The sequence below is a fragment of the Chroicocephalus ridibundus genome, chromosome 4, assembly GCF_963924245.1.
Source record: "Chroicocephalus ridibundus chromosome 4, bChrRid1.1, whole genome shotgun sequence".
Lineage (NCBI taxonomy): Eukaryota > Metazoa > Chordata > Aves > Charadriiformes > Laridae > Chroicocephalus > Chroicocephalus ridibundus.
This window is the reverse complement of record NC_086287.1, coordinates 84,186,396-84,210,523: the sequence shown is the minus strand read 5'-3', so window position 1 is coordinate 84,210,523 and position 24,128 is coordinate 84,186,396. Positions and strand designations below refer to the sequence as shown.

Below are 24,128 nucleotides of genomic sequence, written 5' to 3'. Positions count from 1 at the left end.
AAAAAAATACTCTCTAGCATTTTTCTAAGGTTACTCTTGACTCCAGGGGTGCTGACAACAAAAAGCTGTCCTGAAATCAGCGAGCCAAGCCTGGCTTCAAGACAGAGCCAGCACAAGCGCTTTCTGTCCCATGTTGGATGGAAGCTGGTCACAGCAGGGCACCTCCTAACAAACCCCTTCCTGGGCACGGCAGGACTTCCCACTGTGCTGGTCCAGTTCCCTGTTGGGGTTTGCGGTGTTATCTTAACTCGGGGTTGCTTTTCTAACTGATAACTCTTGGCTAGTCAGGATGCAATGGATGAAAAAGTGTGTGTCATTTAACTCTCCATTTTCTTACTTGTGATATCATTTACTATAATTCATTCTTGTGGTCTGCTATAAAACCACCCTATTTCCAAATCACTTGGCATGTTCCCAAAGATGTGTCTCATAGAAATGCTGATACCTAGTTCCTCATAAGCTTGAAGTTGCCTTAAACGTGTTTAACCAAACAAATGGTTGGATTTTGTTGGTGTGTGAGTACTTAAAGATTTAATTGCTGCATGCAGTGTCAAGCACAGAGCGCTCTCTGTGACCTTGGAGCAAAGTACGGCAAGACCCACAGAATAAAATCTCCAGCTGGGGTGACTTGCTCTTACTGCAATAAGAGGAGGAAAAGGTTGTGTGTGCCTTTATTCCTGCTGTCCCAGGACTGGGCTGGCACCAGTTCATCTGTGTGGCTGCTCATAGGTATGTTGGTTAATAATGGCTCAAACCCTAAAACCTCAGTCAACGTCACTGAGTAAAGTGCACCAGAATTCATTCCCGTTTGCCTTTAACCAGAGGTATGAGGAGGGCACGGCAGATATGGCGATACCAGTTTTCTAATTCCTACTCTGGCAAACCCACTCGGGGACGGGAGGGTTTTGTCACGAGAAGAGGAGCTGGAGAGGGCACGTGGGTTCAGGCAGGTGACACTCGGTCCAGCCCGGTGACCGAGTGGGTTGCACCAGGAGGAAATCACCTGGGTTTCACCACGGTCATTGCTCTGCGGCATTAATGACTGCAGAATAATTTGTTTTTATAACAGTGGTGAGGAGCTCCAGCTCTGAGCGTACAGCGCAAGCTGCTCTGTGAGGCAGGAGGGTGACAGCTTTACGTGTTGGCTTTGGGAGTCGCTGGAGGCTTCCCGAGAAGAGCCTGCGAGCGCTTGTCTGTGGGCTGGGCTGGTGGTTGGATCCGAACGATTCATACACATGGCTCAGATATCCCAAATAAAGGATTGCTTCCCATTGTGATATTGGCCGTAATTTGCTTCATTGCCTGGCAGTTTCAAATTATTTGACAATAAAAGTGTCAGCAAGCCTATAAAAGTAAAACACATGCTTAGAGGAAGATGATGCTTTCTTTTTTAAAAAATGGTATACGGTGCCTTTATGGAGAAAGGAACCACGGCTATTTATAGTCCACAGTTTTCAAACATAAAATGTTACGCAAAGTGTTCTGTGATGCTTCACAGTCAGAGGTTAAGAAAGCTAAAATCGATATCAAAATGCGTATTCGTTTTCTGGGCTTGAAAGCCAAAACTGTAACTATAAGTTTGCATTTTGCAGTGCCAACATTCTGCGAAAGTAATAACAGCCACGTCTTACTCATGCGTGTTGTTTCCGAGGGACAGGAGGGGAGCAGAGCATCGTGTTGTGCCGCGTTCAGTTAAGTGCTGACTGACAAGCCTGCATTCACTGTCCCATGGCCAGGACTCGCGATACGTTCCCCAAAGGCCGGCCATGGCTGGCTGCGCGGGGCGCGGAACCCCCAGCTGAGAAGCTCCAGGGAGGAGGGGCACCCCCAGCCCATCCTTCCTGCTCAGGGCACAGGGACACGCGTTTCTGCTGCTTGTCCGCTTGGTACCCTTTTGTGTACAAAATGATTCCAGGTTGTGGTGTCACACCTTTGCCCTGTGCAAGGGATGAAATGCTCCTAGTCATCTTTGAAGGCGACTTCTATAAAACAGATGCAGAAGGCAACTTTTTTTTGCTGCTGTTGGCTAACGTTTTATTCATGATATGTAAGAAGTCGTTCTGTCCGTAGAGCAACTGACAGGTTATCTGATTTTTTCTCATACTTTGCATTGTTCAGTTTTAGTTAATAACGTTTACAGTATTTTGCAATATGTTTGGGAGGAGAGATTATATATATACACTCAGAAGTGAAGCCTCCCTTAGGAGAGCTATGCCCATGCTTCCAAGAAGGAGTTTGCAATATTTTTGCTATGTGTCTTTTACTTGTGGTGTAGGTTCTTACTAATTCCAGAAAACAAATTGAAACGGTAACATGGAATTTTTAGAGAGTGCTCAGGTCTTCTGCCTGTTGAATCTGCTTTATATATACCATGCACTTTTCACCCTGAAATGAAGCCAGGTAGGCTTTCGTTGCTTTTTGCTCCCAACAAAGTGATGCAAAGCAAGATTAGCTTCTCTCTCCGAAGGTTTTGAAAGAGATTGAGCTGTGCAATAGACGACTTCATCAGCTTCAAGCTAAATCAGTGAGAACTTTGACACAGAAGCGCGCGCCCCTCTACCACCAGCGACACTCCTCCTCTGGCCGCCGTCCCCTCCCGGGCGCCTCGTCTCTGCAGTCATTGCAGTTGGCAATTAGCAATTGCACCCTTGCTGAAAAAGGAGCAGGGAAAGGGTTGTTCTTTAATGAGATTTTTCTTCGTGCAACAGAAGACTGAATTCACAATTAAGTTTTGTTATAGACAACGGATACGGTCTGCTAGATGTGTAGCACTTAATTTATCTAAAAGGCAAATGCAACAGAGTTTGGAGATACTATATTATATTATTGCATATGTTACTCTACATTAAATGGTTCTTAAAAGGTAAGCTGTAGATCCAAGATGTCTATAAGGCCTATTTGCATTTATGCATTTAATTTTTTAATTAAATGTTGCTACATTTTATACAGCCCAATCAACATGAAGTAGTTGTTTCTGTACATGACCCTTGTGAGACTGCATGACCAGGCATCTTGTACATGCAATTGAGAACGTACTAAAATACATTAATAATATCTCTTTTATTAGCAGTTACCTTCTAATTTCGGGGTAAAATAAATGTATTTTTTCTAAGGAACTAGGATTTAAGGAACCTGCTTTTAGAAACTTTTTCCAGTTAGTTAACAGGAGAAGATAGTAGCTCACGTGCATTTTATTTGACTTAAATGTGCTTCAGCACTTATTTTGCCTGGCAAGCAAAGATATGGAACTGGGATCTTCTTGGGCTCCCATTATTTCCTCAGGATAACTACAATATTTGGGCTGTTTCCATGTCTTGGGCAACATTTTAGCTAATGGATATGTTCCCAACTGAAGTTAAATGGACGAGAATTCCCAATAAGAGCCAAAATATCTCCCAACGGTACACTTTGGTTTGGATGCTTTTTCACTGAAGCATGCAGGCTGGATGGTGCATTGTGCTCCCAGGTGGAATTGGAAAGATCATCTTCCCTCATGTCTCCTCTTGTCTGGAAGCCAAGAAACCTGAACAAATGGTGCTTCCTAGTTTGTGAGCCTTGTTTTGGTGTTCCGACGGCTTTGTGATAGTTTTGTTCCATTACTCAGTGCTCCAGTAACTCAAAAAAATATTCAGCAACCACCGAGTGAGGAATGGGATTGAGAACATGCTGATAATTGCGAGCTTAAAGACATGGCTAGAATTTTGCCTGTGGTAAATTCAGACTTTGTATTCTCCAGGTAAAACATAGAAAGCATGGCACTTCCAGTGGACATGGGCAGCGCATCTGGATGTCGTTGTTTCCAGCTTCACTGTCCCCATGCCGAGTGGACACTTGCACTTGTGAATGCTACAGAGTGAGGCCACAAAACTGCTGCAGATCCCACCCACACCGTGGACCTTGCTTTGTGATTTTGGCAGGGTTCTGGCAGGACAAGCTGAAAGATTTATAACTAATCTGAAATCTCTTGTTGGCGCGTTAGAGAATGTAGCAGCTTCTTGCAGGATTCTTCATTGCTGCAACTAGTTTTCCCTATCCTTAGATTTTCTCTGTGTGTCATTAGTTATTTTTAGGAGCGAGTCTAACCATAAAATCAAAACTTAGGCAGTGTTGATGGGGTTTCTGCCTCTGAGGTTTGGCCAGGCTGGCTTACAGTTGCTATGTTGGTGTCAAATCGTAGTTTTTTTTACCCTGTGGGTCTGACATTTACTGTCTATTGTGTATCTTTTTTCAATTAGCAACTTTCTGGTTTAACATACTGTATTTCATATTTAAGTGAACGTATATAGTGTTTGTATTAGTTCTGCGTGTACATGCATCACTTTGCGGTCCTCTCCGTAGCATTCCCCTCAGGAGTTTGCTCCTGTAGCTATCAGCCTTGGGCAGTTCCGCGCCTGTAACCCATGGGGTTTGCTCCCCAAGTTCCAGTGACTGTAACCCGTGGGGTTTGCTCCCCAAGTTCCAGTAGCTGTAACCCGTGGGGTTTGCTCCCCAAGTTCCAGTAGCTGTAACCCGTGGGGTTTGCTCCCCAAGTTCCAGTAGGTGTAGGGCTGGCACTCACTGCAAGCACGTTCACGGAGGAAATCATAGGGTGGGTTTTAAAATTTCTTGGCGTGAATCTTTATGAGTATGTGTCTGTGTACACAGTGCAGCTAGAGGAGTCCCAGCCCTGTTGGAATATTATTTACCTTTACCACGATTGCCTTTGGTTACTTACTGTCCGTTGCTTTCAGTGGCAGTTACGTTGGAAATGGAGAACATTTACAGCTGAGCGCTCTAGCACTTTTTGTGGTAGCTTGTACTTATCTTTACATAGTCATGTATGCTTCTGGGGACAGAGCTATGCTGCATGATTTTCCCAATTATTGCTGTAATTAGGGCTCGATGGCAGAGAGGGTGCCCCAGTGGAATGGCCTTCATTCTGCTTGCACTGTCTGACTGACCCTGCTGTGAAGCAGAAGCAAGAGGAAGACAACTCCAAGGTTTTCAAACACAGTGAAGGAAAATTACATTTTTTTTATGATGATAAGAGTCTCATACAGTTGTTTGAGGTGGTTGGAAGAAGGCTTAAATTAGCAGATTTCAACTCTGATTCATTACCTAAGAAATCAGGAGGTCATGCAGATACTATGTGTCAAGACCAAAGTCTTAGATGCAAAATGTGCCTTCTTGTAATCAATATATGATGAACTGGGGGTGGGGGGGTGGGGGTATTTGCTCAAGTATTGTTTGGTCCAAATGGTTATTTGCTGATTTTTAAGCCTGCTGGAACCAGTGCAGTGCCTTATCAGGTAGGCTTAAGAAGCATAGTATTGCAAATGTCTAACCTGGTTCTCATAGGTAGACACCCACTTGCTCTTCTTGGAGATTGATTTCTGGCAGCTGAGCAATGCCGGGCGAATTACTGGTTCATGTGTAGAATAACTATGCTTCTCAAGGGGTAAACCTGTTTTTTTGTCCCCATAAAAGAAAGCACTTCATATTTTTTTTCTTCTACCTCTGATGCAGAAAACTGTACTAAATGTTCTTTTCTGGTTGGATCTTCCCATAATCCTTGTTTCTTTAATCCCTGTTTGTCTTAAAGGAAAGTTTATGTTGTGAGCAGGGGCAGTCAACCTTTATTGGGGACGTTTTATTGAAACCATCAGATGTGTTCTGACACTTAGATACAAAAGGCCATAATTCAGTTAACATTTCTCTGTTAAGTTTTGAGGTTAGACCCTTTATGTGGTGCTAGCTTTTCTCAGGAAAGAAAAAAAGGACATCTTTTCTTCTGAGAAGAGGTACTAGAAGCTGGAGCGGAAGAGCTTGAAGTGGATTCCTCATCTACTTTTTATCTTCCTTCGTGCGTTCTCTTGGTGTTTCCATCCAGGACCAGCACAGCCCATAAGGGTGTCCATTTAAGCTGTATGCAATGCAGATACCCTTCTGCCAGGGGACTGTCGTCTCGTTTGACTTAGGAACAGCATTCGAGTGGTGATTATATGGGCAACTGCCAAAATGCAGAGCAAGAGAAGTGTCTTCTCATCTACTATTTCTTTGGAATTAAATTTTCATTTCTTCCCCCTCTCTTTCCTTTTTAGCCTGTTCGATATGGGGGGAGAGTATTACTGCTATGGCTCCGACATCACCTGCACCTTCCCTGCAAACGGCAAGTTCACTCCTGACCAGAGGGCTATCTACGAAGCCGTGCTGAAGTCATCGCGGGCGGTAATGAAAGCAGTCAAGCCAGGTAACAGATCGGTACATGGCACAGGAACTGACGAGCTTGACAGCAGCATTCAGGCTGTCAAGACAATTATGTTTGGATTTTAGAAAGTGCTGGAAAGGAACAAGATGACAAAGTTGATTTCCATGTTTAAACAGCTCCTAATGGAGGATAGAAGTAGGACACACAACATTTGCCGTACAACACTTTTAAAGAAAGAACACATAAACAATTCTTAATAAGATTTGAAAGGTATTTTAATCTTCCACTTTTTCTTTTTTAATTCCTTTAATCTAGTGGTGACAGTTGTTACTCTGATGTGTGTTTACACTGGCAGCCATCTTTTCAGGAAGCTTATGCCAAAGGCTGAAGTCAGAGTTTGAGGCAACATGTATGTCATGCTTTGGTTTGTTTCAAGCATTTCCTGCATTTTACGTGTAAGCTCGATAGAAATCTTCTGCTGAAAAAGAGGATGGAGAGTGCCTCTTTGGGAAGGATACTCAATTACCCTTAAAACGCTTTAGAAAGCACTGGCTATTGGGTACTTCACTGTGTGCCTTTAAGTTGCAGACAAGGTAATTCATCGAGTATACATTTTCACAGTTGAAACAACTGCCTGGCTTGATGAAAATCTTATTTTTCTCCGATTCGGCTTTCAGGGAAGCAAATAAATGCTTTTAGAGCTAACTGCTGCTGTGATTTTGAGTATTTCACTGGTGAAGGTACTTGAGCATTTCTCATTATTACTAATAGAACAGCATTGAGAAAAATGTACTTAATGCACAAAGCACACTTATCCTTTAAATTTACCGTATGATCAATCATCAGGCCTGGAGTGCACGGACTGTCTGGATTGCCAGTCAGCACATACGTCGTTTCCCTGTTACACAAGCTGGCAGCAGCACTGTTCATTTGAGCAGCCTGCAAGGGAGCAACAGCACTAGCAGCTTATCCGCAAAATGAGACTAGATATTTTGCCATTTTAATAACAATGTGCATTCTTCATCATTTGCTCTTTCTCCCCTGGTTCCTGTTCCTCTTCATGGTCTGCTTTGCATTTCAGCGTCGCCTTTAATTTCACGTAACATTTTTGGCAGCATTTTATACTAATAAATTGCGGACTATCTTCAGAACCTGAGAGCTAATACGATGCTGTACTCGGGATGGTGTAGAGAATTCCTCACTTTACTTAACCCTTTATTTACAGTGTCAGAAATTAAGTTAAGTATTTCTCAAAATTAGTTGCTAGGATCCTTTACTAGCCTTGGGAGTTTGAGATTCATAGACAGAGAAATCATTCTTGATGTCTGGCAGAAGATGGGACAGAACTTTCTGTTCTCACCATGCTTTAGTTCTCTTGCCTGTTTAGAAAAGTGGTGCGAATGCATTGATGCTGTTTGTGGGACCGTAATCATGAATTTTCTGGCTACAGAGAGCAGGTTAAACACATGTTCTGTGGACTGGTTCAAGTGCAACCGGGACCTTTTGCACTCTGTTGAATTACAGATCTGGGTACCGTCCTGCAACGTGCAAAAATTTTCACCATCTGGAAGAGTCTGCTTTTTACGTCCCTGTGGCTCGTACCCTACTTCTTTTGCAGCTTTTAGCCCATCTGTACACTGATGCAAAAAATCTGACAATATTATTGTATTTTCCTTTGATGAGCTCTCAAAAACACACCAAAGGCCGAAGGCTCTGGTAAGAAACACTTAAAATAGGTAGTTAGCAGAAAAGTATTTACAATGTCTGAAATGAGTTTATGATCTTCTAAAGACAGTTCAAACTGAAATGATGAGTTGGATTAGCGAGGCGATCCGCTTTTATAAACAACTTTAAATAACTTTAAAGATCAGATATTATTCAAATAGTTACTTAGTTGTTTTGTTTCCAGTCCCACACCTTTTCTTACTAAAGGGGACATGGGAGATAAGGCTTTCGTAAATCCTTTTGAAGAAATGTATCTGCTTTGCGCTTTCCACCAAGTTCCTTTAAAATGTTTTGGCGAGCTCTTTTAATGGCACACTGAGACAGACAGAAAAGCTGCCGTGTCCTGTGCTGTGGGACTGCGAATTGACAGTGGCATTGGGTCTCCTGGAAGGCTCATATTCCGCTGTAGAAAAAGAAGAAATAGAAGCACTGGCCTTCATAGCATGGTTAGTGTCACATACTTCCCAGGCTGCTGAGAAAGCCCAGAGCCCTGGAAGGGCGGGTGCAAACGGAATGCATTGTTCTGCTGCCCAGAGAAAAGCCCTTTCTGCGGGAGAGGCTCCTTCCTCTCCTTGGACAAACCTCATGTGTCGGCTCATTGACTAAAGCACCAGGCCCCGCTCCTGGGGGAGCCAGCTGTTGTCACAGGGGCAGCAGGAAGGGACGATGTGAATTCAGCTCTTGGGTGCCTCTTCTCCCTGTCTGACGGAAAGTTAATGCTCTAGGTCTGCGGTTCAGGGGCACTAAATGTAAAACCCAGCCCCGTCATGGTTTGGTCAGGTTTTCTGAATTAGGGAGCCCTTGTTCCTTTTGCTGTTGATTTTGTTTGTCTTGGTTTGCCAGGTTGCTAGGATCAAAGGCGGTGGAGCGAGGGGGCTCCCAGGGCAGTGCCCCTTGGCAGGGCAGGCAGCGCAGCCGCGGCGGCGTCAGCGGCCGGAGAACACAGCACTTCTCCCCAGCTGTGGAATCGGGGCCCTAATTGTGCCTTGTGGCAAAGGGTCACAGGGGACATTGAGCTGTTATCTTCAGGAGGTTAATGATTCTCGGAGTCTGTCTCAGTGCAAGATAGGGAGCGAGTACGTTAGGGACAGTCACTAACCAAATACTGGGCTACAAAACTGTGGTTATGGATGAAACGTGCATTTGCCAGCAACCTTAAACATTTTATATAGGTGTGTGTGGTTTAGAGATCAGCATTTCTTTTTCAATTTGACTTTCATATGAACCTGATTGACTCTTGAGTGAAGTTACTTTCCGAGAGATAACAGGCCATTTTGTTTATACTTCCATATGCAAACTGTTGTCATAATTTTTAAAATACTCCGAAACGTTGTATTTTATTGTAGAAAAGCACTCATCCGAATGCATCCTGTGTATGGTCCAAACATGCTCAAATCACATACATGGGTCTCCCCACCTTCCAACTGAAAGCACAGAATTCCTTCTGTGAGCCAAATAATATATTCTGAAAGTTAAGAAACGCTCTCAGTGGGATTGTAGCCCGAGTTCAGTGCAGTCGTCACAACTCCTGCCACAAACCAAATCTGTTTAAAATAAAAGGGGAGAGAGAGATATTCGGTCTTGCATAAGCAGCAGTTTTGAAACTACTGAACGTGGATCTCGTGTGAAGAGAGCGACGCTCATCGCTGAAGCGAAAGAGTCAAAAAGGCGTGCTTGTGTGGCAGTGGGGTAATTGTCTTTTTCCTACAAAGTCAAGCTCGTGATCCAAAATGTCAGAGAGGAATGTTGCATTTCTACTTAGGGGATATTCTTACTGCGTCAAGTCCATCTGGGTTAAATTTGCACTTCCACAGAGCTAAAACACAGGGGCAGATGTGCAGAATATAGACACTTCCATTCACATCGGTGGCTGAGGCATCATCTGCTTCTTACTCAGAGCAGCAATTTGAGAGACAATTCGCCGTTATGTAGATCTTCTACGTAATAAGAATTGTTAGAAAAGAGTGAAATTGTAAAGCCAAGTATCCCAGATTTAGAGTATTCCAGAAGTTAATGTCTCACTAATTTGCCTCACTTCTGCATTGTTTTTTAATCTCATTAGATTTACTAAATTTGTTGAGGCACATTAGGCGCACTCCTGGAGCACGTCTCCCAGTTCACTTTCATCTGAAATGAATTCAGCTCATACACTTCAGAGCTCCACTGTGTAAACCAAGCCACAGTTACTGAGGACGACCGAGGGATTTCACCTCCAAGGATGATTGGAATTAAAATCTTCTTGTAGCTACATCCATTGTTTCTCCCCCTGCTATCTTATTGCAATGCACGTAACAGAAAGAGCTGAGCCGATGAGCAGCTATTCAGTAATTTATTTTAACCTTTAGTTCCGTGCATGGCCCAGAGCTGTTTATTGCCTACTGTTCAAAACCTGCTCTGAATCCAGAATTATGAGCGTTCTCACCAGTTTTTCTGAGTGCTCATCATAACAGCACCAGGTGCCTGGCAGGCAGTAAGGTCGCTTGCGCTTCATCTCGGTGCTGTGGAAGTGCAGCAGTTCCCCGTCTGCAGGCAGTGCAGACAGGCTGGAGAAGCTGGTGTAAGAGCTAGTGACTCATTTGGGATTCCAAAACTGAAATTCATCAGATTTGAGATCCTTTTTAAGGGAGTTGAGCGTTACTCTTGCTCAAACCCCAGCTGTTTTGACCTCTGTTACAGCTGTGAGTACCCAGCTTTTCTGCACATCAGACTCCGGATTGTCAGGCCAGGCTCCAGTAAAATGAAAGAAAATTATTAATGAACAAATGTAAAATAAATAAATAAAAATAAAAAATTGTGTTTGAAGCAGGTTGCCTAGCATCCTGCTGGGAGTCTGAGTCTGAGACAAGGGTGGTTGCTAATTCCCAGTGGCAACATTCAGGTGCATTTGCTGCACTTGCTTTTTTGTGAAGTCTCTTATTTCTTTTCCGGCACACTTTCGGCTTTTGCAGCAGATGAAAGAGGAGTTACGTGAGGAACAGGTATCTTCAGTGGTCCAGCAGGAGCTGTGCTTGCCTTGGACTTAGAGTCTTCTGGAAATAAGGTAGCCCTAGAACTAAATGAACGTGGGCTTCCTGTGGGTTTGCGTCTTGTCGTTGGTAGGAAGCTTTGGTTGGTCTGGTGGAAGCTTTTCCACTGGGCTGAAGCTCTCCTCTGTGGGAGTTCTCCTCGCTGTAGTAACACATGAATGGATGTTGCAGTTTTGCTTGCGTCAGGTTTTCCGTCTTTTAGCCAGCTGCCTACATTACAAAACATAGTGCTGGGTCTGTTCCTCTGGTGAGTGCCATTGAAAATCTCCAAAAGGTTTGAAAAGTTTTATTGTGGGACTGAAAAAGGCAGCAGCGTCAAAAAGGCCTTGCTGCTACTGAAACCCCATCCAAAGGAGTAGGTGGTCATGTAGCTAAAGGACTGGACTGTGACACGTCAGCACCAAAGGTCCAAGCAAAGCTTGCACAGACAGCATCAACTGATAGTGCCTAACTCTGGAGCCCTTGATGCTATAACCATAAAGACACTGCTTTTAGTGTAGCTCTCGCCCACCCCTGTAATTGCCCAGGGTTAAAAAAGCAAACTGTGATGGAAAAAAAAAAAGTATTGTGCAGCACATCAGTACGTATGAGGCTAAATAGCGTGACGGTTAATGGCAGGGTGTGAGGTCTCAGGTCTCACGTCTGTAGTGCTCCCATGGACAACTGTCGTGGTGGCAGTTGAGAGCCTGAAGTGCAGGGGTAGATCAGACCCTTTTGTGAGCAAGTCTGACATGTTTGTTGATAGTGGAAAGATCTGAAGAACTTGAAAGGGCAAATGCTCATTGTTCCCAAATTCTTTTTCACTTCGTTCTTTATCCCAGTCACATAAGTTAGATCCAATGTCAATGTAATAGCTTTATTAACCATCATTTGTCATAAGTTGCACCTGGGAGACCAGTGTTGTTTGCTCTTTGTCATTAATCTAAATGTATTTGAAGAAACATGTGAAATAATTGGTTTTGCTGAAAGTCCCTCTCTGAAACTTCTCAAAAACAACTTGTTGAGGAAACATGATCTAGCTTTGAAGTTAGCCCTACTCGGAGCCAGGGTTTGGATCAGATACCCTCCTGGTGTGCCTCCTACCCTAAATCACTCCATGACTCCATGTTCTGAAACCTGCGAATGAAAATGTCAGTCGTGTAAGAAGAAGAGATGCTGATGAGGTCAGTGCCTGTGGGCTCAGTCTAGCTCTTACTGGGGCAGGTAGTGCTGTGCAAGCCAACAGATCGCCATGTGCTTTGGTTTCTGTGCGTGAAGCGCATTCAAGCTTAACCCAGCCTTGAATCCCACTCTGTTCCAGCAGGGATGCGTTACTGTCAGTGAGACATGCGAGTCCGGTAGTCTTGGGGAAGATACTGTGGAGTAGCTTCCTTTTTTATTCTTTAGCAAATAACTGTGTATTTAAACCATGTCCAACCTCCCAACTGATTTCTGCTGCTTATTATTTGGATTATTATCTTGTGCATTTAAACAATATTGATAATTAGACTTCTATAAATTTAATTCCTAGTTGATGAGGACAGTATGGTTTCTACATCTAGAAAGTTTCTATACACAATTTCTACCTATAGAAACATTGAAGTTTCTCAAATACGTTAAATCTGCTACTGTGTTGAGAGGAAATAAAAAGGACGTATGCTTACCTTTAAGCTTTGCAATTAAAGCTGTTTTGGATTAATGCACTAGATCATAAACAGAGTCTTTAATGAGCTAAATATTGGAGCAATCACATACTTTCCATCTTCATCCCTTTGTGATTGCGCACTGGGACCTCTGAACATTCCTCCGACTCTTCTCTGTAGAGTAGTGTAAAGTCACAGGAGAAGGAAGGGAGCATGTTGTGCTTAGTGTTCTGGTACTGCTGCAAAACTTGTGTATGTTGGGAAAAAGAGAACAGAAAAACTTCTTTCAATCTCTAAGTGATACAAATTAGTATTTGGGGGGAGAAGGAGAACGAATTAAAACACCTCGATCAGTAAGGTCTATTGTCCTAAATTCCAGTCAAAAAAAAGATCTCTTTGTCTAGCAAACTGCTCCCAAGGAACAGTTGAGTAAGGCCAGGTTGGCAGCCACTCAATTCCCTATCTCTACATTTATATGATTTAAAAAGCTTGTATATCCAAAGTCCCCATTGAACCGAAATTGCATTCAGACATTAGCTGCGCAGCTGGGAATATTTGCTGATTGATGTTTGTTTGTTTCAATAAAATGAAAAATAAAAAATAGTTCCAAATATGCACAGAAGTTGTTGTTCACCAAGTCAGTTTATGTGCAGCGTGAAACCGTTCCTCCTCAGGATGCTGACATTGCTGTAGGGTCTCCTGTGGGATTTGTAGCTCTGCGTTATTTCAGGCTGGAGCTCGTGTTCAAGGGTCTGTGCATATCCCCAGGTCCTGCGTTTTACTGTGCAAGAGAGTGAGTATCGTCTTACCTCTGGCTTTCAGGCTTTGCTTTTCTGATAAATGCTGTTGAGGAAGGTCTTGAAGGCAATCTCCCTCCCAGGACTAACATAATAATAATAATAATAATAATAATAATAATAATAATAGTAATAATAATAATAGTAATAATAATAATAATGGAAGGTGAAAGCTTCTCCATACTAGGGCTGGAAGATTCCTTGCCTGTTTATAGCTTTTCCAGAACTCAAGTTTCACGTAAGGACATGGGGTCTTTAAGCTCTTAAATCCTTTCTTCCAGGGTCAAAGATCAGCCATTGCAGATTTCATTGATGCCAGGATTGCCATATAATCCTTGAGCAAGAAAGTACAGTCAAGTACACTTCAAAACCAAGTACAGGCAAAAACATTGCAGGCAAAGAAGTAAACCCACGTGTCAAGCAAATAAAACATCCTTTTATTAATCATGTAGATATCAGCAGATCCTTAGAACCTACCAGGAAAGGGGTCCCTTTTGCTGTAGGTGCTGAATAAATGCGAAGTAGTAAGTAGTTCCCAAAGGCCAAGGTCTTTTGAGGCAAAGAGGTGGAGGAGAGAGGGTTGGAGCACAGAGCCAGTGAGCGCAGGCCAGCAGCTCTGTGGCTTGGACTACGGAAAGTTCTCTGTAGCTGATGGTCCCTGCTCTGTCCCTGCATCAGCTGCCTCACCAGGCCGAGTCTTGCATTTTGCAGTTGAGAGTGGGTGTCTGAAGGTGTTTCTCAAGTTAGCAGAAACCCTTCCACTCTCTCATTTCTTTCTCATGTTCCGTAGATGTAGAGCCAAACAGTGTGAGGTGCAGAATGATTCAGAGGAAGGCATTACACCCTTGTGTAGATCTAACTCTGAGGCCTTCCTTTAAAGACCAGGAGAAAGGGTCCTTGGAAGTTCACTGGGATGAGACATGACAACTCCATGACGTGCCACCTGCCATACACAACCTTAAAACTCAGCATGTTGGTATTTTGGTTACAGCTGCAACCGTGCCTGGAGTGTGAGTGTTGGCCACTCTTTCTGCCCAGCTTGGTGGCAGAGGACCAGAGAAGGCCTTGTGTATTTGTAGGTGCAGGATGCTACACAAAATTAATCCCACCTGGCCTTGATCTTTGTCTTCTGGGCAGCTGCAGCTGCACAAGTGTTGAGCTGCTGCGTGAAACCCTATGTCTGCTTTTTGTGCCTTTCTCCTGATTTTCATTCATTGGTGCAGCTTCCTGACCTCTTTGCAATGGAGGGGCCGCCTGAGCCAGTTTCGCCATGCGCGTCCTTCCAAGGAATCTGGTCAATTAGAAGGACAAAGCAAAGCAGCAGATTGAAGTAAAGCTCATGGAGGGAGATACAAGCCCAGGGACTTTAGAGGGTGAACGGTCTGTATTTTTGTACAGCACAACATAGACATTGGATGGTATGTATCCTGATATACCCCTGAAATCAATTTGGTATCTAAATATTGGGGCATGGTTCTTTCAGTGAGACTGTCAGGGGGAGGAAGGTTCAGGGCACAACTACCAGCTTCATAAATAACCAATTTTATACAACAGAAAACACCATGATTTGAATTCAAAGTGGCAGTATGATTCCCTATTCTGTGTTCTAATAACATGTCTCTGACAAAAAAAGAATAGTGGAGAATTTAGCTCAGGTCGGATAGTACTAAGACCAGGGATTAGAATAACCCAAATAATTAAAGAACTGTTTAATTGGAAACTAATAGCTAGGGTATTTGACATTGCAGATCATATTACTCGCACTTGTTTCTGTTATTAAACTGAGCAGAGTTGTGCTTAGAAACATATGCAAATTCAAAATTTGCACCTTCACAGATTACGACTTCTTTTTTGTAATGACAGTTCTGTAACTTCTTTAGAATTCAGGTTTATTTTTGTTTGCTACTATTTCGAATACTGCTTTAGAGTAATTGTCACTGTATTCAACTAGGATTAAAATTTATTAGACCTAAAGAAAATAGTTGTAACTGTTACTAATATTTATTCCTTCCAAGTACAAGGTTCTCATTCACATGCAGTGGGCGTTTTTTGCATGCAAGTCATTTCAGTTTGGTTTTATGTAGTCCAGAGTTGTACTTAGTAGAACACCATGAGGGCACGCTTCTCTGTTGTGCTGTATAAAAACAGTAGCTAATTTTGATGAATATTTAGAAAGAAATTGGACTGTAAACCGGACCTTTTGACAATAGCACAACAGGGGAGGGCGTGGGAGCACAGTCTATTTTACAGTTTGTATAATTTCAAAATGCCCATATGAATTATTCCCATTCAGATTGTCATATTTTAGGCAAAGTGCTGCTGATCATTATTAATCTGCTGTAATATCTGAAGCAAAACAATTATTCTCAGCAATAAAGCATTAATGACAGAAGTTGAAGATTTCATACCAGTTCCTCTGAAGAACAGATGCTTTCAGGGCATGTTGTAACCAGTACTTGATACTCACAAATCCTGCTGAATGACACCGCAGTATTATTTTTCCCCCCTCGCAGTTAAGAATGTGTTATTGTGTTAAAGACAGATTGGAAAGTAAATCTTGTCAATGTATGTTTTAAAAAGCTATTTGTAGTCCGCTCTCTCTCTTCTCTACTGAATGCAGTTGGCTGTATTTTTCTTGCTAGCATTAATGTTCATGATTAAGTTTCCCTTTGAATACTCTGAGATTGACCCAGAAAAGGTAGGATAGCTTTCTGTGGTAAATTAATTCCGTTTTTGTTGCTTTAAATGGTTAAAGCATTGGCCGCCACTTAGGAAACAGAAGCTGAAGGAACTAAAGGATGCATAGACAGTACTGATGGTCAAGTTCAATCCTTGATTCTTGCAAGATTATTAAATAAACACGGTGTCATTGATTACTGGAGCTCTCATTGTTGGACGCGTCACCTGACCTTGCCCAGAATAGCAGTAACCTATGGCTGCTGGTGTGAAAGAAAACGGCGGTGTTTCCTGTCGAATCCAGCAGCCCCTGCGTTGGCACCGATGCCCCTGTGCCAGCAGATGTGCTGAGATGGGGGCGGCAGCGCACGGGGGAGCGCAGAGCTGCCCGGAGCTGGCTGCTGGGGGGCTGACCCCAGGGGCCGGCCCAGGCGTACACGGGAGGCTAAAATAACCCTGAGCTATTGCCAAGCGCATACATCAGGCACCTGAGAGCAGTGGGGCCTCCCTGCCCCGCAGCCCCCCATGGGGCGGGCTGGCAGCGGCCCTGCTGGGGCAGTCTCTGCCGGGGCTTGGGCAAACCCGCGGCTTTCCAGCTCCCCTGAGCCCCTGGGCTTTCCTCTGCTGCCGGCGGCTCTTCAGAGGTGCTGCTTGTACAAAGCAAACACATTTAGAAGTCTTCACAAACTTAGAGCCTACCTTGGCTGCGGGTTATTTTAGCCTTTCTCTAGTGAATGTGTTTTGGTTTAAGGCTATTTTTTTAAAAAAAATATCCTTTTTTCCTAATCGTAACAGGTTGTAATATTGTAACGTTGTACAATTCTGATTTTAACAGTGACTTTGGGGGGAATAAGCTGCTTTTACATAGTCCGATATGCACTGATTTTCTCCCAGCTGGGTATTGAGGAAACACACTCGTTATACATTGTAATGTGAGTTGAAGTACAAAGTTCGTGAGTCCGTCGATCTTGACAGTGCATCAGCTATAGCTGTCAGTGCAAACCTGCTAGACACAGATTGTGCTGTTTGCCCTGAATCTTATCTAAATAGAGTCTTTTCTAAGCCTCCAAGATTGATGAGTTTCCACACCACGATCGCTCCCTCTAAGCGCTTCCCTCCTTCCCTCAGTTTTTTCCTCCTCAGTGCACAGCCCTTGGGAAGGAACATGCAGGAGATCTGGCGTCTGACAGTGCTGCTCAGTCCTGTGTTGCATCTTTCCAGCGGTGGAAGAAATCCCTCCTCTTGCTCTACGTCTGCATCTATTCAAATTGTTTTTCTTAAGGTTTCAGCATGGCAGACTGTTATCTTGCTCTTGCCTCTGATGTCTTATAGATCACTATGTGCAGGTTTATAATGGGGAGGATGGGTTTACCACTTCAAACTTCCATCATACTGCTGCAAAAGAAATATTGTGATAACAGCTGAACAGCATGACACTATTCCGAATTTCGGAGATGATGGAGAGTCTTCTGTGTTCTCCTTCGGTAGCTCCCGCTGTGGTCAGGCAGGTGCATCTCACTGGGGGATTTGAGGGTGGTTTCTGAAGGAGACCATCCTGGTCTGGGGCTGTGACACTGGGGCTCATGGCACGAGCAGGCTGGAGTCGAGTAATCCCTGCAGTCAGCACTGCAGGTATGACACAGCAGCAAATGTGATACAGTTCCCATCACCTTTTTAGGATGGGAAAGTTAACAGACTCTTCTCATCATGTGGCAGCCAGATGCAGCTGTGCCACCGCTGTAAAATACAGCCTAAAATTGCATCCCTGAACCAGGCATCCATATAGACATCTGACATTGACTCCGGGAGGCTTGCGGGTAGGTAGAATCTTAGAATCACAGAATGGTTTAAAGCCCATCCAGTGCCGCCCCCTGCCCTGGGCAGGGGCACCTCCCACCAGACCAGGTTGCTCCAAGCTCCGTCCAACCTGGCCTTGGACACCTCCAGGGATGGGACAGCCACAGCTTCTCTGGGCAACCTGGGCCAGGGGCTCACCACCCTCACAGCAAAGAATTTCTTCCTCATATCTCATGTAAATCTCCCCTCTTCCAGTTTAAAACCGTTCCCCCTTGTCCCATGGCTCCCCTCCCTGATCCAGAGTCCCTCCCCAGCTTTCCTGGAGCCCCTTTAGGGACTGGAAGGGGCTCAAAGGTCTCCCTGGAGCCTTCTCTTCTCCGAGCTGGAGCGCCCCGGCTCTCTCAGCCTGTCCCCACAGCAGAGGTTACCTACACAGCATAGGAAGCTCTGAGCAGCTTCGCTGTGCCCAGATGTTGTCAGTGTTTGAGTACCGCATTTTGGTTTCTTGCTCTTCGATTCCTCACCCCGTCACAGAGCAGCCTCACCTGCGGCTGCAAGAAACCAAGCCCGAAAACTGAGCCCCTCCTGAGTATTTCATCTAGGGGGCCAAGAGGAAAGCATGAAAAGTAGAAATGCAACAAATTCTTCTCTAGCACCCAAGGGAAGAGGAAAGAAATAGTTGCTGTTAGTATTTAGATGATGTTTTGGTTTGTTTTTTAAACTGGGTTTGATTGGAATTTTGAAGGAGCTATTGTTTTCTGTCTGATATGGTCACTGTGTGTTGGCAGATTCTGATCTGTTCCAGTGGGTTGCTGGCTGGACTGGGATTGCGTGTTGTGTCTGCATTTCAGTGGCACTGCCAGGGGACATCGGGCCTTTTGCCCTTGTCTGTGGACACTCAGAAATTAAATGTAGCTTAACCTTAGCACAATTTGGGGAGAAGTTACTACAACCTTGCCATACTCCTGTTTTTTTAGTAAGATTGTGACATCTGTGCTGGCAAAAAACCCCCACCCTACAACAACAAAAAACCCCTGCTAAATCATTTGTGGTTTAATCATTGTCACATTACAACCACAAAGTACCCTAAGTAGCGGCCAAAAAAATCCTGTTAGGCCTTTTCAGAGCACTTTCCGACCAAAGTGGCTAAATACCATGCAGTGATTCTAAATTGCTTTTGTGTGCTGTTTCTACTTTATGTTCTCGAATAGCTTCTAATAAAACATCAGAAAATAATCACTGGAATGAAAATACCAGTGAGTTAACAGCAACTGAGGAACAGTTTATAGTGTGATGTATTACAGCAATTAATCTGTTCAATTCTACTGTTTAAAAAGTTATGGTATGTTCGGTAAACGATAGGGATGCTTTTGATTTCTGGTTTCACTAGAAGCATTTCTTTCTCTCTCTTTTTTTTTTTATTTTAACAAAAGTCTTCCCTATCAACAGTTTGATCAAAGAGATCACAGGTTATTGCAGAGATCCTTATGTGATGTTTCCGAGTCCCTAAAACATGGTGTTTCTTCTGAAATTTGGTGTCTTTGGCAAACAGATAGTTAGGAAATATTTTCAAGGCATTAAAACAATACCTATTTTATCTTTTTCTTTTCTGTCCCACTAGTATCTGTGGATATCAGATAACATTCAGGTTGATGGGAATAAATTTTTAAAAAACCCTTGTGGTAAACTGAATGCATTAAGTTTGCCATTTTTAAACACAGCGACTCACACATCTGCAAACCTCTGCTGTACTGTTAGCACGGTGTCTGAGAACTAATAGCTTCCGTGTATTGTTTAACTAATCCATGCTCTGTCACGTTTCATTATCGGACATATTCAGTGCCTGGTCCTTGCTATGGAGTTGGTTCACTCTGTATCTCGAGGCATCTCAAATGCTTTGGTTGCTGTAAAAAGTGGGGTTTGTCCTGGCCACTGGCCCAAGCACGTGCTGCATGGCAGGTAACGAATCGCAGCCCGAGGAGCCTTGGTAACTGAGCTTTCCTGGGCAGCCGGTCGCTGGTTCAGTGACCTGCATTACCCAGTATCTCGTTTGGCAGAGAATTAAGAATGGAGCAGACACATCATCAGCAGATTTTCCTGAGCGCAGACTCATTTTGGTACGAGCTGTCAAAGTCCAAGGACCCTCCAATCTCGCTTTCTAAACCTCATCTGTCACTGCAGTATAATTGGTTTATAAATTGTCTTAAAGATAATAACGGAACTAACCTTTTTACACAAAAAGTATGTCTGCAACTACGATAAACCTTTTTACACAAAAAGCATGTCTGCAACTATGATAAACTTCACCAAAGCTTAAAAATAATGGTCCTGAGTAATATCTGCGTAAAGCGTCCCAGTGGGCGATGGGTGGTGGGAGGTTAGCGCAGGCTGGGGTCGCAAAGCAGTCAGCCACTGCAGGAACTCGCGTAACTGATGGCAGAGCCACTTGTCTGCAGATCGTTTTGTTGTGGGTTTTACTTGTTTTTTAACTGCTTTTTCTCGCTGTAAGAATGCTAATAGAGTGGTTTCTGCTGCATCGGCTTGCAGCAGGTGACAGAGCTCTCTACCATTAATCCAGAAAACTGTGAAGCCAGACAATGGAATAGAAGATGCAATCTATCTATAAACACGTTCGCTTTTTTTTAATTAAGAGTATTTGAACACCTATTGTAAAACACATTTGTACCGTTTAGCGGGGTGCCCCCAGCAGCAGCTTGGTTTCCCTCCAGCCAGAGCTTTCCCGGGGCTGTCTGTGTGAGAGCTGGAGCTGAAGCCCTTCCGGTCTCCAGCAAAACTGGTGGCACTGGCTGGGTGATACAGGCGTGGTCCAGAGTCGCTCTGCTGGGCTCTTTCCAGAGCGCGGACCTTGTTCCAAGAGAGAGCCCAGAGCTGCAGACTGTCCCTCCAGCCTCAGTGTTTATTTTGCAGGGGAGCTTTCTGTTGTCCACAGTCTCTAATGAAATAGAAAAGATGAATGAAAACCAAACCAGACGGAGAACGCAGAGCTCTGGGCAGGAGAAGAAGAGGGGAAGTGGTCATGCTTTTTCTCAGGGAGAGAAAAAGAAAGAAGTAGAGGCGAGGGAGGAAGGGGCTCTACTGGGTTTGCTCAGAAATGCTCAGGATTTACAGCCACAGCAATCTTTTTAGTGAGGGCAGCAGAGTCATTCATTTGCTCTGTTGAACTTCGGCAGGCAAATGGGTATGTGGTTTTGATGGTTTTTTTTTATTTCTGATCAGTTTAATGTTTGTATCGGTTCTTAGTTGTATCTCTTCCTTAGTTTGATGCAGGTGGTTGTGTTTCTGTAAGTGCAGTTGGTGGGTTGGATGGAGATGAAGAGTCTCAGCAGAGCTGCAGGGGGAGGCTGTACCCAAACAGCCGGCACCTCGTCTTCGGGTCTCGGGCACCTCCTCTTAAGTTGATTGAGAGCACCCAGGATATGGTTGTATTTTGGCTTATGGCAAGGGAGTTCTGACCTTCGTTTATAGCGACAGAGGACGAGGCTTCAAATGCTTGACCAGAGTCAGAAGTTACCTGTGCCTTTGCAGTCATGGGGATGAAAATAGAAGGCTTGTAGTAATACTCAGCTAAGAGATCACAGAGAGATCTTAAGAGAACATCCAGTGTCCCCAGAAAGAATGTTAAAGACTTCGAGAGCAGTTAGAGTTGACTGCAAAGCACAGAAACTGAACTGGGAGTTACACACAGAAATTCTGTATTCCCACAACTACAACATAAACAGGAAAGCAACTGCGATTCAGTAGTAATTCCAGCTTGATATCTGTGATATCGATGCAATCGATTGTAATGTTTTCGACTTACCATGCAGTAGGCTGGAGCCTATTGTGATATAGCTGTGAAACATAGGTGAATATAGAGAAGTGAATATTGCAATAGAACCAACGTTCAAAAAGATAAAAAGATAAATTCTTGTAAAATACAATTACGTTGAACACAGTTGTCAAAGAACAACTGGTTGTAGTTGTATTAATTCTTTCTGAAGGAAAAATCTAAATTCCTTTTTGAAGGAAGGAGAACATGAAAGTAGCACGTTTTGACCAGGAAGACTACACGCATCTGCCGATTTTTCTTTTGTTTCTGACTTTTCTATCAGAGCCATATCAGAGCCAAATTGAATTTTATTTAAGCGCTCCCATAGGATGATTTTATTTCAGCCTTTGAAGCCCCAGTACTTTGAGCAAAAAGTGCTAATGTAATTATGATATGACATTCATGTTCACAAGACCCTAGAGCTGCGTCTTTAACTGGATTAGAGCAAATGGAACTTGATGGGGTTTTTGGCCTTAAAAATTGCTGGGTTTCTATTTGTTTAATCATGCCAAAATTGAACAAGGAAAATATTCTTCTACTGTACCTTAGCCCTAGTTGTCTTGACTCTGCAACCGCTCTGTTGATGATGACTCAAAGCCATGGTGAACTAATTAAGACAGTACTGTGTTACTAACAAAAGAGCTGCTTTCTTCCTCCCTCCTCCCCCCAGCAGTTTGTCAAACAAAATTGTATCCTATACCAAAATAATAGAAATCTAATGTATCCTGGCACTCTGTCTCTAGTCAACCAACAGGATTTTGTAATGCTGTTTTAGTACGTGAATTAGAGGACTTGTGTTTTACACAGCCCATTAACACAAGGGAATCATTAATTTCTGGAGAGTGTCTTTGCCAGAAAGATGTGGGCTTTAAATCTTCTATGTATGTAGAAAAGTACTGTCCATCTCAAATGTTCTAAATATGGGCATGATCGTTATTGAAACTAAAAGGATAGTAATATTTTATGCTTTGCATTTTAAATAACTGCATTTTACAGTTGACATTCTTTTAGAAAACTTTCTGATACATTTGCATCTGCACAGACAGGCTTAGGTACGGTGTCGTAGCGTTCTCTCAGGTGGATCTGGATTACAAGGTGCTGCTCTTCCTCGTTTGTAGTTTTCTGTGCTTCGCATGCACAGTAAAGATAATTTTGCCTCATTTAAAGGGTTTTTGTGCTAATGTTGCTCTTTCCACCTTTGCTTTTTTATAAACAAAGGGTACATGTGTTACATCTGCTTTTTGAAAGTCGTCTTTAAAAACTTTTAGCAATAGTTAACTCAGCTGCTTGTTTCTGCTCTCTAAGGGGTCGCCTGGCCTGATATGCACCGTCTGGCTGACAGAGTCCATCTGGAGGAGTTGACTAAAATTGGCATTCTGAAAGGCAATGTAGATGACATGGTGAAGGTTCATCTGGGTGCAATATTTATGCCACACGGACTTGGACATCTACTTGGAATCGACGTGCATGACGTTGGAGGCTACCCAGAGGTTAGTGTTAGTCCATTCTCAACTGCATTGCAGATTAACCCCTCCCAATTCGACCAGCGTTTCTCTTACCAGTTGCTTCTTCTCAGGGGTGCAGCAGATGTGCGTTTAACTGTGTCTTTTTCTGGATCTGATATTTTATGCAGTTTACTTTAAGGAAGTCTGTTAGTTCGTTGAAACAGAAATTGCTTAGGGGGAGAAGTCAACTGATGCCGCCCTTTGGGCATTCCTAATCTGTTCAATTTCTACATGCATTTTGGTGTTCCTCCACGGGCCACCACTGAAACGTGTTATCACTCAAGCATGCCCTATGCTGTGGCAGAGAGCAGCTCCAGCTGCCCGAGACCTGTACTGGGATGACCCACTTGCTCCATTCACAATGTGAGGCAGCTGTAGGAGCCCACTGCTGCACCCGGGCTAGTAAATGCCGATGGCTGTGTCATACGGAAACAAGCGGGCTCATGTTCCTGTCTTGAACTTAGATCTCAGGCGGCAACATGGGCACCAATGTAGATGTGTTGTCCTGGAATGAGAATGGAAAGAAAAAAAATCCATCAAGTCTTCCAGTCTTTGCACATCTGAAAGCACAACCTCTTGTATTCCAAGTTTCTGCAGAAAACGGAGAATGATTACCTTTTTCCTTGAATTAACATAATGTCCATGACTGTGGTCTGAGAGCAGAATGGGTAAAATTCTGTAACCAATGAATGGTAGGATGTTTGCAATGATACTAAAAAAAAAAATAAATCTCTAAGGGGATCTGAACTTAAGGTTTGAATAAAGACAGGAAGTTTACAGCAGCTTCAGAAAGATTTCAGAAGGATTTTCTGTGTGTTATGTTTTGGTTATTTGAGGCTAACAGTTTAAGGATTTTCAATAATACAGTATGAAAATGGATCATTTGCCTTCTCTCTTACGTAAGAACTCTCTTTTACGAGAACCTGAAGAAGAAACGAAGAACTTCTTGGGTAAGGTTTAGGCA

The 24,128-nt window shown here is 43.5% G+C and overlaps 1 protein-coding gene across 1 annotated transcript in view; it reads left to right on the top strand.

The window, feature by feature from the left end:
* PEPD (peptidase D) overlaps nucleotides 1-24,128 on the top strand; it is a 133,526-nt gene that overhangs the window by 92,191 nt on the left and 17,207 nt on the right. Inside the window, exons 12-13 of the mRNA XM_063334583.1 lie at nucleotides 6,081-6,229; nucleotides 22,965-23,149. Coding sequence (XP_063190653.1) covers nucleotides 6,081-6,229; nucleotides 22,965-23,149 — 334 coding nt within the window. The remainder of the gene's footprint in view (nucleotides 1-6,080; nucleotides 6,230-22,964; nucleotides 23,150-24,128) is intronic.